Consider the following 14,308-nt stretch of genomic DNA (forward strand, 5'->3'; position numbering starts at 1 on the left):
GAGATATTTCAGGAAACAAAACATCTAGGCAGACTAACGAAGAGGATCAGTCAGATTACAGTTTATGACAAACTGAAAGAAGCCAAGAAACCTCGTGTTTGTTGGAAAACTGAAACAAGCAACAGAAAATGACAGAAAAGGAAGAAAATCCTGTCTTGGCAGCGGGTTGAAAGCCACAATTCCTTTTCACCTGTGATTTCTTCAGTTCTGGGAAATCCATAGATTTATGGTAGCAAAGGCCTTAAAGAGCTTAAGGCTCAACTAAGCAGGCCACTCGAGTCCCAGTTCAGTTAAGACATTTAAGTGTATGCCTATGAGTAGTCCTGTTAATTAAGACTCTCTGATATGAACCTAAAGTTAATTAAGTATGCAATGAATAAAAAAGGGATTACTTAAGTTCACAGCGGGCCATGTGTTTGTCCACTTTGCTACCATGTGGTTGCTACAAGTGAAAAAATCTTTTGGGTCCTGAGTTAGCTGGCGATCTTTCATGGGCAGAAAGAAGAGTTTTAATAAAGTAGCTTAATCTATCTCCATGTTATAGCATATGTTGTCCCTGCAAAAATTTTTATTTGTAGGACAAGTCTCACATTTTCTAATCCATTTCCTATTTTTACCACTGTTCACTGCCTGTGTTAATGCAGATTGATGCTCTCTGCTACAATGGGAGGCAAAACCCATTCTTTAAATCCACCCATCGAATACTGATAAAGTGCAGTCAGTGTCACTGATTTCAGATATATAATCCTTCATGGAAAGGGTCAGCAAACTCTTATTGAAATGGCATTGCTGAGAAGCTTGCTGTTCATCTTTCAATGGGTAAAACTGAGGGTGTTTCTACCACATCAAGAAAAGCGTTCCCCTGAGAAACTGTTACCCTAGATTGCTAAGGACTGAGAAGGTTTTGTATCTTTTTCAATCCAAGATCCTGACATGGCGTTGCTGACAATCCCAAAACTTTTGCCAGTTACAAACCCCCCCATACAAATGGACTTGTATATGCACCAGCCTAAATTTATTCACCAATATTTATTTAGATGTGAATATCACTTGAAAAGGTTTATCCAAGACACTGGAATTCATTACACCTTGTTTCTAACTCTTCATTCATCATGCACAGACAACACCCTTACCTACTGATATTAACTATATCGGCAGCTCCCTGCAGCCATTCACAAAGGTACCTTTTCACACTTTCAGTAGTGGAGACCACTCCACTCTGTCTCTTCAAACACATGGGAAATGACACTTAGACCAAGGAACTGAGGCGATCTTCCAGAAAAACAGTGCTCTCTTCAAAATGCCCTGCTAATATTGCTGTTTCTTCTAATAAAGGGAATTCAAATCAGGTGCCTTCGCCAGCTATGGGTGTAGCGGTTTGGTACAGGGAGACAATTCCTTAGGTGGAACCTTGCCAGGCCATTTTCAGCTTGAGAAACTTTTAGGTTTCCTATGGGAAGCCGTTTTGCAGCTCCCAAAGAAATGCCACCACATATTTTTGGCAGAATTTCCCATTTGTGAAGAGAGCAGCTGTATTCCCCAATGGTCTCCAGAAGCTTTCAAGGCACTAGCCCTTAGGCAATGAGCTGGGCCAGCCTGGTCCTGGAGCAACAGAAGCATGAAGCCTGTCTCAGGAGGAAGAGTCACAGCTTCCAGCAGGATATGGCTGGCAGAAAGCTGATTGTATTATTTCTGTAGTTTATTGGGATGTGGCGGGAGGCAATGGGAACCTAGAAGTACCCTGCACCTGCTGGCAGGAGGAAGCAGTTGTGGCATCACCCTGAAGGTCTGGAAGAACAGTACCTGGGATGCCTTCCTGTATGTACCAACCCTTTCACAGCGTGTCTGCGGAAAGCTTCCACACACCTGGTCTCATCTACTCACAGAGAAAAGACCTAGAAATCCTGAATTTTTATGTGGGATCCCATTTGTATTCAAAAAAACCAGGAAAAATCGTGTTGCATCTCTGGACCAAGACTCTCAGCTACTGAACAGGGTGCTACGGACAGATGAGAGTGGGGGCTTCAAAGAATTGTCTGGTTTGTGAAATAAACCACTTGCAGCTCCTGTAGGCTAGTATGGGATTTTCTGCTGCGGTATGCTCCAGGAGGACAACACAGTACATGTGGCAGTGACTTGAAATTCCACCTTTCACCTCAGCAAGGCTCTCTTGGCCTGAGTCCCAAGAATAACCTCAACCAAACTTCCTGCCCAAGCTGGGGGTCCTTCTATTAAACAGTATGTGCACCTGGGGCTTTCCCCATCTACATGATGACAGCAGGGATATTTCGACAACCCGTATGTTCCCCCGCCCCACCCTCAGAGAGACACAAATTCATATCCTGAGGAAACTCATATACAAAGAAACACAAATAAATGCTGAATGAAATTCTCACTCGGAATTGGCCACCATCTCCATCATCAAGTTCCAAGATATAACCCTCCACCGGGTTGTGGCTCAAAGGTGGCATCCTCCAGGCCAATGTCACACTGTTGTTCCTGGTGCAACACTTCTCCAGCTGCAGTAATGGGACGGGTGGCACTGTAACAGGAACTGGGTACAGATTAGTGTAACTCTGCCCTACCCCGTCAGTCTGTGCCACGGGCAGCGTGACAACTGCTCACCTCCCTCCCCTTGCAGGGGAGCCAATATTCGTTAGGAAGTGGGTCCATTCCCTTCCTTGAAATAAAAGGAAGTAACAGCGATATAACAAAATGTCATTACTCAGTAAGACAAATCATTTGACTGAAACAGGTAAACAGAAACATATCTGGACATGTTTCTGGTGCCTTCCCTACTCATGTCTGTTCTCCTTCCCAGGGGTCACTGGCTGGAAGAGTTTTTTCTCATGGTAGAGCGCATTGACACCACTGTCCCCAAAAGGAGAGAGGGAGCAGTAGTGGCAGGAGGTGTCTTGAGCCACAGGTGGCATGGGAGATGCAGGGCTGCCAGGAAGACCAGGTCATGAACAAAGAATTGTTAACCAGCAAAGCAGCCATTTCTCCCAGCACAGTGGTGAGATAGAGCCTGAACTCCACTGACAGCAGCAAAATAATTCTTTGCAATATTTTTTTTTAATAAATCTAACCTGACTCCCTTCCATTTTTCTTTTGCAAAACCACCTTGGATATGTTATCCTTATGGTAGCTGTACTTAAAAGAAACTCTTGAAGAAAAATGTTCCATTTGCAAATTTTATCTCAATCCATTGGCTCAGGTAGCAAAAGGAACTTCTGCACTACAGGAGAGAGCCTGTGTCTCTCTCTTCTCAGAAATTATGAGTGCAAAGTTATCTACCAACATGCCTTTTAAGTGATTTGCCCAGCAGAAACATCAAGAGGCTGTTGACCAGACCAGCATCTCAAAAATAAAAGTAAACAGAGTAAAACATTTAGCCATGCCTTTGTGGGAAAGAGGACTTCACCACACCTTCTCTGCTAAATGCAACTACATTCTCACCATTCATGCTTTGCTGGAAATTATAAAGTGAAAATTCAGTCTTCTGGAGAGATCTGACATGTATCTTACACACCATTGAAACTGCACAGGTTAAATGGGATATAAGTGATGCACAGACCTTGCTTGGTCTTCTGCCTAAGGCTGCATTTGACTGTTCAGGATCATTTCTGCAGAGCTCAACTGAGTTTTGCAAGCAGCTGAGTGCTCTGAACATTCATTGACTTAGCTCTTAACATTGTCAGTTTGCTCTTCTTTTATCTAGTCTAGATGCACTTTGTGCATCTAGTCTTTTTCCTCCCTCTGTCTGCCTGAGAGCTAAGCCCTTGAGCTTTTCCTTTTGTCTTATTTTACCTCTCCAGATAAAAAAAGGACTGTTCAAGTTTCGTGTAACAAGCAGTCTGTGGGAAAATGGATGCTACCATGTGATAGGGCTAAGGCTTCACCCCCCATTGGGGAAGTGACACAAAAGTCAACATCACATTTGTGATAAACAGTGCAGAAGCTATCGTGGCTTTCCGCAGGCATTACCCATCACCACAGCGAATGCAGATGGTTGGTAGCCCAGAAGAATGACCGTGGTGTGAAACAAAGGAGCTTTATAAATTAGCTCTTGAAGGTTACTCTGTGACAAGAAAAAAAAAAAAAAGCCTTGTTCCTCTTCCTTGATATTTAAGGATGATTCAGAGGGTGTCATGAATAAAAATCTACTTGTTTTTTCACATGGCAAGTCCAGCATTTTCTCTAAGGAGACACTGTGTCTGGAGAAGTAACAGAAATGTGACATTACAAGAGTTAAAAACCCGAAAACAAGAAATTCGGAGGTAATGGGATTTGCTAAGTGAACTATTTCAAGTTTGGGGTTTTGTTTGTGTTTGTTAGTCTGCATTTCTAATGATGATGAGCTCGGGAGAAGATAGGGCTGTATCAGCTATCTACACTCCTGTCTCTTTAGCTAACCGGTTAACCCTCTCAGGAAGCACTTGCTGAATCCTTCCCACTTCTGAGACTCCTTTTAGCAAAACCAGATGAAAACCTAATTCCTGAACTTTATAATGTGCAAAATAGACAGCAGCCCTTCAATTCTGAATAAACCCCTAAACTCTTCACCTCCCTGCAAAAATCTTCTAGGAACACTGATGGGAGGATTTCAGGGACTGTTCAGGTAATGCGTAACACTGAAAAAAAAAAAAAAGCAGAATTTTTGGGGCACGCAAGTGTTTTACAAGTCTCTCTCAATTACAGAAATAAGAATGCCATCTAGGATTAGAATATGCATTCATATGGTAAAATGCTGTTGTTCCCATTTCCCAGCAGCAGTGTGAATTTTGGCCCTGCATGTCAGAGTCACACACAGTGAAGCGCCTGGGCTTCTTTACCATGTCACTGGACATATAAATTTTTGTGAGTAATCCTTATCAGCCTCCTACTGCCTTCAGGCCAGCGTGTGCCCTGAACTGCACGACCTGCAGAAGCTGAAGGAAGGGTTAGATGCTCCCACCAAGAAGCTGTGCAGCTTTGCTGGGTGACACTCACTGTGCATGCCCTCCTGCCTCCTTCCCTGGACACGGATAGGCAGAGATTTGCCTTGACCTCAGATTCCCTCTAGGAGGAGAAAAGGTGAACATTTGTTGTGAAAGTCATAGGAGAATGCAAAGCAAGTTGAATAATCAGGATGCCAGTGCATACTTCATCGTGAAGAGCAATGGGACAGGATTAAGAAAAGAAAAATATAGGCTAACTGTCAGAAAAAAAAGAAGGTTCAGATGTTAAATTACAGTGCTGTTCCAATTCTCATTCAACTTAAAGTCCTCTAGAGAGTTTTTGAAGGAAAAGTTTAAAAATATAAAGGGAGAAGTGACACTGCATTGGCACAGCAAGACCTATTAATGAGTCTGAGTGATGTCTGGCTATTTGAAAAGTGCTTTATGTGGGTCACACTTAGCTAAAAAATGTGATACTGATGTCTCATGTCAACTCAGGAGTTTCATAACCACATTGCTTAGCGCATCTCACAGCTGATCTCCTCTCAGGGTAGAGGAGGGCTGCTCTAAGATGCTGTCTGTTATTTTTCCCCTTGAAAAGCAAGTTGTGCAACAGTGCTCTCCACTTTCCCAGACTGATTTTTAAAGGACTAACTGCAATAAATGAATAGGACTTTCAGAAACATGAAAACCTCAACCTCCTCCAGCACTGCAGTATGGCCCTCTAATAGCCTTAGTCACTGCTGTAATAAGTGCCCTACAGTGTTATCGAAAAAGAAGAAAAGACCACTGGCAAATACCAGGTCCATGATGCAGAGCTACAGAACCAGGGATAAAGCCTATGATGAAACAGTTACTATTTCATTATCAGGGCTGTACAGCTCATGGCTGGAGAAGCGGAAAGATTTGTAGCAGGAGACGTGTCTGGGGAATCTTCCTGGCCTGGTTTGCAGAAGGGGGAAGGAGTCACTCCTGACAAGGAGAAGGGCATAGTAGTGAGTATTCAGAGGTGGTACAGAAAAGTAGAAAGTAGCTATGTTTTACCCCTTCTATACCTAGTCTCCATTTTACAGCAAACCAAGATTTCATGACAGTTCTAGCTGCTTAAAACAACTCTGGAACACACTTTTGCCTGTGCCCAGAGCTTGAACTGAGGAAATCTGATGAACACATTGAGCCAGTCATCAAAGAGGACAGGAATTTTATGCTGAGGAACTTGGAAAAAGTAATAGAGAAAAGAAAACATGGACAGAGGAATGGGATCTGGGAAAGCTCAAAATGCCACCAATTACTAGAGCTGCCTGTGTGCTCAGTAGGTCAGCTAGCCTGGGGAGCGTGGGACTCCTGCCAAAGGACTATCAGTGAGAACCTCTGGTCAACATGACCGCTTAAGCATTACTTCTGCACCCATGACATTTCTGCATATTTAATTTGTTACTAAATCGCTTTTTCTTTCTGTAAAAAAGAAAAATACACCCCTTGATCTTTATTTATTAAGATTAGCTTTAGATATGGGCTTATACAGAGTTCACCGGTGAGGTACATGAACAAGTCATCAAGGCAAATGTAATGTGATTTGTTCTTATTTTCATTCTTCTTTGTCTAACACAGTGAATCAATGTTTACTTACAAGCATGCTTTCACTCTAAATGACCCTTGAAAGCTCACTGAAGTTGAATGAGGCCAGAGTTTGAAAATAAAATAGAAATCCAGTCATGCACTAAGCATTGATAACAATAGCACAGATCTTACATTGCAAAGCTTTTGGAACAAAACAGCTGATAACTGCAAAAGCCACACTGGCCCTATTCTCCTACATTTCCCCAAAACTCTCTTTACAGACCTTCTCTGATGCCTCTAATGCATCCGCTCTGGTTAGATCAACCAGTATAGTGTTTTAATTCCAGTCTCCTCAACACTAACAGCTGGCAAAGACTGATGACTTCCTGGTGTGCTGGGATAGGTAGGATTGGAGAAAAAGAACCAGATGCGAAGAGACATGTAGATTTCGATTGAGTTGCTTACTTTCTATACCTGTATTTCTAGACGTAAGACCACAGTGTCTCAGAAGACAATGTACAGCTGTTTGAGGTCATGAAGGTAAATTTCAGAAAGAAAATGCTAAAGTGTCACACTGAGCAGTTCAAATGCAAAAAGATGTGCAGTCATCAACTGAAAAATATAAATATGCCTGTATATATAAACAAACCTCAATACCTATGAATACTATCTTGGGACCAGTTGGTGGTTTATGCTGCTTGGGCACACAGATGTGTGAGGAGAAATAATGTATTCCCTTATGAAGGAATGGTGGCCAGGATAAATGGTATTTTAACCATTCCTTGCATGATGCATACATTGTTATGCTAGTTATTCTAACCAACCTGATAAGATATGCAGCAGGTATTCCCTGGTCAAGGTCATGATAGCTCAAGGAAAAGCCCTTCCTGAGGTCTAACTGTTAAGATGCACCTGGAGAGCAAAGCTCAAGGGTGTTGGTAAGCTCTGTGGAAGCTTGGGCAGAAACAGTCCTGTCCTCTTCTGTGCTCCTCAGACCATGTCTAGCTGAGTACCAGAGCTTCACTGCGGTTATATGACAAATGAGGGCATCAGCAGACAGCACTATCTGTCATGAAGCTCCAGTGAATCTGCCTCAAAGTTGCTAAGTCTTCAAGCTTAAAGCCAGATGAATGTCCAGAAGCCAAATACTTAAGCTGCTCTGACCTCGAGTGACCTGTGGTTAATTAGCACTATCTAAATAGATAGTTTCACTAAATTCTCAATATGTTTGGGAAGAAGAGTGGAGGAAGATTACTATTAAATATATTTAACAAGAAGTATGGCCAGCATTAAATACAGACTGATTTAAGCAGACAAGTGCAGGCAGCATTCAGACTTTTACCAGTGATATTCTTTCTGTCTTGACACCGCTTTCCTGGCCAATAACATTTTAAATGAGCAGTTCACAGGTATTTTTTGTGTTACTTTAATGCAACCCATTTCTGCTAAGATGTAAAAACATCCTTGGTAAGCCTCTAACTTTTAATCCTTGCTTCTCTGCATATTTATCGCCTTAAATTACTTCATCTTGGGTCTCTTAGGCTCAGAATTAGTCCCAGAGAGGACAGATAAACCAAACAGAAATCTTTCTGCTTGCTTGAAGTCATAAAAAAGCACATCCGGCATCATGACACGATTATCCTTAACTCATTCACTGACCTCTGGCAGCCTCTACTCTGCAACCCACATGTATAATTAAGGCTTGAATCACCACTGAGGGAAGCTAATGGCATCATTCCCAGGGACAACAATGGCCTTCAAATCTAGCTGGTCTACAGATCTATCTAATTCTGATGCAGTTCTCATTTTGCCCCATACAAAACAAACTCACTACAAGCACATGATGTTAGTTGGGTTTCTTTTTTGCCAATGGCATCCACTGTTCATCAATTTCTGCTTTTAAATACTTTTTTTTAACCTCCTGTCACTTTAGTGTGTCTCTTGGGATCATTCAGATACCTGGCATCAAGGAAGGGTACAGCCATGGAGCTACTTTACCCTTGTGAATCTCTGCTTCATGATTTTTTTTTTTTAACCCGGGCACTGTTCGCAGCACAGTCCAGATACAAGTCAAAGGTGGCTTTTTTTTCCCCCTATCAAGCATGTGTGTGTGTATGTGTTTAATTACTACTTCAGCTGTTCCTGACAAGATAGGTATAATTGGTATTTTGCATTAACGATGTTAAACAGAGGAAAGCTGAAAAATGGCATAAAGTTTCATGCAGCTACTGTCTTTTTAATCTTCAAAGCTGACAGACAGCCTTAATCTCAAGAATTTATCATTTCAAATCTTTAACTGAACCCGATATCACTGTCTGAGCTTGTTCAGGTCACTGCATGTGAGGTGAGCACACCTTTCCAGGAAAAACACAGTAATCTGAATGTACTTAAAAACCTTTTAAAACTATCCAGCAATTTCAATTCATTCCTCTCTCCTCCCTCTATGTCTCCCTTCTTCCCACCACTGTTTCAACACATGCATGAAAAAACAGAAAAAAAAAAGAAAATCATAAAAGCTCACCCCTACATTTCATCTGAATAAAATCCAGCTGGTGAATTGACTGCAGTAAAGGTTCACTATCCAGAGTCAAGTCAAACTCAGCAGACACTTTGGGCTCCAAGGCTCCTTTGACCCACTGTTCCTGAGATACCTGAACACGCTTGATTAAAGCATCCGAAATCTGAAAGAGAGTATCAGGCTTATAATGAAATGGCAGGTACACACATCAAAAGTGAGAATGTCTGTGAGGTAAATACAGCAAAATGAAACCAGGAATATGACAGCTGAGACAGGATCTGGTCATTTTGGGGTGAGTTCCATTTCTGATGCATCCTGTCGTCTTGTCTTTTCAAAACAAAACTCAGGGTAGGAAAATAAAAATTGCAGTTATAAAGCCTGTTAAGATTATGTTACGAATTATGCCTCTGAATACCACATATACTTCTGCCTTCTGTTCTCTGATATGCACAGTAAGTTTTGCTCTCCTGTTTAAACAGCAGTTGCACAAAGACAGGCTTAAATGTTGCAGGGTCTTCAGCAGAGGTGATTCAGTGAATGCAAGCTGAAAGGAATTAAAAAATCACATGGGAAAGAAGGTACATATTTCTTACAGTGAGGGTGATAAGTTGTCAGATAGAAGTCAGAAAAATATGATGGATTTTCTATTATTACATCAAAACTGAATTGCAGTTCTACAGCTTTGTTCTAGCTCAACTCACAGACAATTAAGCCAAAAGCCAGACTAAGATGACTGCAATGGACTCATCTGGAAGTGAAATCCCATCTCTGCAGAAATCAATGACAACTGTCCTTGAGCTCAGTAAAGTTGACATTTGGATGTCTGGAATCTTTCCCAGTAAGCTTCCTGTAAATCACAGGGAGCAGAATTTTCTTCTGGATAAGTTAGGGAGTTTTTTTTCTTGCAGGAGTTCGGATACGTTTCCTCATTACTCTTACTAGATGACACTCCTGTATTGACTCTCTTGCATCAACAGCTCGTAATCAGTCTGTGCAGTAAGTGGAGAAGCATCTTATAGCCTTCCTACAACCTTGGAGTTGCTTCCTGGGATGCTGGATCCCTTGGCTGTGTTTCAATGTCCAGGCTGCAGAAGTGGCTGCCCTAAGTCATGCAGTGTCCCAGTGTTTGCTGGTTGCCTTGAAAGCGTCATTAGATAAACCAGGAAAAGATAAAAATAAAAGCCTTATTTTTCTTTTTAATAAAAGGTGACTGCAAAGAAAGAAGCCACAAAAGTAACAGGAAAAGTAACCTGAAATGTAAACAAAGCATGTATCTAGCTCGCACGCAGATAAGACCTAAAGGTTTCATTTGTCCTGCAGTATCCAACAGACAGCCTGATAAAACCTGTGTAGTCTTGAGATTAATAAACACCACACATTCCTCACTCTTGCTTGATACCAGACCTGAGAGTAACAATCAATTTGGAGTTCTAATAAGTTTAAGTTGGCTAATTCTCATCCTGGTGTTCAGGAATGCCATGACAGCCCCATGACGTTCATGCATTCGTGTGTGCAGCCTGCCTTGTTCAGCTGACAGCCAGGTACTGATCATTTTGTTTGATTTGCCTTTCTTCTTAGGCAATTCATAAGGCAACAGTACAAATAGGGTAAAATAAAATAATTAATAAAAACAATAGAATTAATTGGACAATAAAACTGATGTGTTTTATCTCATCAACAAACGCTTTCACTATGTGCCCCTAAGAAACAATACCCTGCAAATTAAGGCAATTTTTGGCTAGGCTGTATTTTGCAAAGAGGAGATAGCTGGATCCTTCAGCTACAAGACAGGTCTTGTAGCCTTGCGACGTGCAACAACCCCAGTAAAGCAAAGCCACATGCAGTCCCTTAGGTTGGATTTCCTCGTGGGGGAGAAGATGAGAGAACTCTTTCACATGGGAAAGAGTAATGCAAAGGAGAGAAGCAAAAAGGGGAGAGGCACTACTCTGCTTAAACACAGATCTTTCCAAATTGACCAGAGAACTCTGTGAGGCCCTGTGTTGGGTTTCTCAGATAAGAATAAAATAATATTCTGCAGAAAGTTATCATTAACTGCATAGAATCTCTCTTTCATCCCAGAAGGAAAGGCTGGCAAGGGGAAGGCATCAGCAGTCAAGGAAGTGGAGTGACTGCTACCTCCACATCTCAGTCAGAGAGCAGCTGTTCAAAGCCATCCCTCTGCTGGCACATTGATGTAGTCACCAGACTATCTGAGCTTTTAGACAGCACTAATGGTAGTTAAGGTGTACCTGCCTTGGAGGGGGGAGTGGCTAGTGAGCACAGGTGTACATTTTTAGATTTAACTTTAATGTCTTTACTTTTTTTTCCCCCAGAACATTGGAAAGAAAGATACCTGTAAAAACCCAGAGGGATCATTTTCTTTGATAACTTCTAGGCAGTACTCCATAAGCCCCGTTGACTGGCGTAGCTTCAGTGTACAGTGATTTATCTGGTCCCAAACAACCTGGAAAACAAGTATCAGTATAGTTATGATGACTGCCTCAGCTTACAGCGACTTGTGTAAGATTATTTCAGAAGAGACGATGAATGCAAGAGTGTGTTAAAGCTATGCTTAATTTAGCTGCCATATGGCCATTGCCATATCTCCATCAGCTACACTCACTTGCTCTGTATTGTAAATATCGATAATTAGCTTGGCAAAATGTTGTGCACAGGGAATCTCAATTTTCAGAGCAGATTAACTGCTCAAAGATCAGACTTGCTCAAGGCAGAAAGAGCACAGAACATGTTTCTGCATTTGCAGTATTCACATTCAAAATCACGCTTTCACAAAAATTTGAGCTTTCAAAAAATACTTCGCTTAAAAGGGAAATATTATAGAGGATAATTGCAGGAGTGTTTTCTTGGAGCTTATACTCTACCATTCTCTTCATAATTAGCCATTGATTCTGATCTGCTTAAGAATGCATTGCTGGGATTAAGAAATAAAAAAGCCGTATCTCATTTTTCTGGATTTTGGACTTGATTCTGCTACTACATGACTGTAGACTAGGCCCCACAGCCCTGTTCTTGGTGGCACAACTCCTGAGGTACAACAGCCTAACATTAATAAACCGCAGGATTAGCTGTGTTGTTACTATTTATGTACTAAATGCTGGTTCTTGTTAAGCAAAGGCGGGTTAAATGCTGATCTCAGGTTGATTTTATTCATTGTTTGCTATGTTGGATTATTCACTGCAATTTTTCATTCTGTCTTAGATCCTATGAATGTTACTGGCACCATAATACCTCAAAATCGCATACACATTTCAGCATTTCAAGAAATGCGCCCATTTAAACATTTCTTGACTGCCACTCGTTCAACCATTTATAGCTATCTTCTCCCACCTCACCTTGCTGCATTGCTTTAATATCTTTTGAGTAAGCGCATGGATTCTTAGAGGTGGCTTGCCTGAATTTCAGAGTTTTGAAAAGACACGAAAATGCCAACATTTTACTTGAGCAAAAGGACTTTCTTGCATTTGGAAGAATCTAACCACACAGGTTTCACTGACAAGCACCTCTCAAAAGATAGCCCCAGACCACCAGATAAATAAAGGCTGATGACCTGCTTCAACGAACTGCTGAAGTATATGCCTCATTTTAAACGTATAAGCACAGATCCACCAAACTGCCGAACTGGAACCTGCTGAAGGACTTCAAGATTTGGTCATTTGAAGTTTTCATGGTGTAAAGAACTGGGGACTTAACAAAGTGCACTATAATGCCAGGTATCAGCAGCTGTGCTCAGCTGATGAAAGTTGTGCTCCACTCACCTTCAGCTTGTGCTCACGTTCTTTGGTCACCTTTGTGAGCAGTTTTGCCTTTTGTCGCGTTAACGCATCAACCAAGGCATCACACTGAGCGACAAGACAGGCTTCATAATCCAACCCATTCTCCTAGAAGAGGATGAGAGTCATACTCATAAAAGAAACCATATTTTACACCTTAAGCTATTGTTCATTCTTACTTGAGTTTCCACTCAGAAAAGATTTCCTTTCAAGACTGGCATTTCCGTTGCCTTTCTGTACCAGTAATAGCTGCATGTTATAAAATGAAAAAGCAAGATGCTACACCACAAAACAGGCTTATTTAAAACCCTAATTTACTGGCATCTTCTGGACAACAGATGTAGTACAACATAATGTAAAAGCTAAATCTAACACACACAGTGCATACATATACATAAGAAAGTTCTGTTTCGTTCTGTTTTAATTATTCCACTGTAGCAACTATGAAATCACTGGCTCCACATCATGGCAATTAGAAGAGAATTATGGACCAGAATCTGCTCTGCAGGCTTATTGAAAGGAGATTAATCAGATAGAAATCACTGAGATTTCGTATATTATTTAGACTTACATAAACTCCTGTCCTATCAACAGGGAACAAACCCTGCTATCACAGAATCTCACAGCAGCTGTAGAAATTGGAGTAGATACTACAAGGTCCTGAGCTGCCCCTCCTCCTGGGGATGGCTTTTGCTGGGCATGGAACTGATGTTGTAGTACCCATTCAAAGGGAGGCTCTCCCTTGCTTCCCCAGCTCGTCAGAGTAGAAGTAGAAAGCTTTCAAGCCCCTTTTTTCCTTTAGGTGTTCAGCTTTTCTATCAGCTTTCCTCCATATACCCCAAGTTATAAAAAAACCAAACAAATAAACAAAACCCAAGGAGCATTAAATGTGAAAAGATTTTAAACATGTGCTGAAGGAGAAGCATCTCCATGGAAAGCTGTCACACACCCCTAACACATTACTGTCTCATTTTCTGAATTTTCTCATTTCTCTTCTTTTCTGTTCATTGCATTGTCTTCATTCTTTTGAGAGTAAAATTTTCAGCAACTTTCCCTCGCTGTGATGCATGCATCCCATTCTCCATCTGAGGGATGCAGAGCCACTCTTCCCTGCGAAGCTCCAGACATAGTCCTAGACCTGCCAGCAAGATGGGTGGGTGGAGAGACACCAGACGGCTCAGTTATTGTTCACAGGTTTGTCTTAGGCTCTTCCCGTCTGCCTCTCTCCCCCTTCAGCTTATGTCACACCCGACTTCCCCATAAACCCATTTCCATTCAGCTACTCTTGATGTGCTGGTTTGTGTACAAAGCCTGAACCAGTCAATGGCTGTAGCGCATCATTTCTTTCCTTGTTTTCTGTTCACACATCAAATGGGGTTTGGTGCTGTGCCTCTTTCAAGTGACAAAGGATGAAATTGTTACAGCAGAAAGGAAAATGTGAAAATTAGATAATGACAGCAACAACCAAGAGCAAGGAAGCAATAGGGCCAATGAGGAAC

General features: G+C 41.6%; 1 protein-coding gene across 3 annotated transcripts in view; it reads right to left on the minus strand.

Moving 5' to 3' along the window:
• TRIM67 (tripartite motif containing 67) overlaps nucleotides 1–14,308 on the minus strand; it is a 35,971-nt gene that overhangs the window by 10,844 nt on the left and 10,819 nt on the right. Inside the window, exons 3-6 of one of the 3 annotated variants that reach the window (XM_069852322.1) lie at nucleotides 12,795–12,917; nucleotides 11,372–11,482; nucleotides 9,022–9,181; nucleotides 2,397–2,554 (exon numbers count right to left, since the gene is read on the minus strand). In XM_069852322.1, the coding sequence (XP_069708423.1) occupies nucleotides 2,397–2,554; nucleotides 9,022–9,181; nucleotides 11,372–11,482; nucleotides 12,795–12,917 (552 nt within the window). The remainder of the gene's footprint in view (nucleotides 1–2,396; nucleotides 2,555–9,021; nucleotides 9,182–11,371; nucleotides 11,483–12,794; nucleotides 12,918–14,308) is intronic. The other 2 variants (XM_069852325.1, XM_069852323.1) reach the window with 2 other exon arrangements.

Source organism: Phaenicophaeus curvirostris, chromosome 2 (genome assembly GCF_032191515.1).
Source record: "Phaenicophaeus curvirostris isolate KB17595 chromosome 2, BPBGC_Pcur_1.0, whole genome shotgun sequence".
Classification (NCBI taxonomy): Eukaryota; Metazoa; Chordata; class Aves; order Cuculiformes; family Cuculidae; genus Phaenicophaeus; species Phaenicophaeus curvirostris.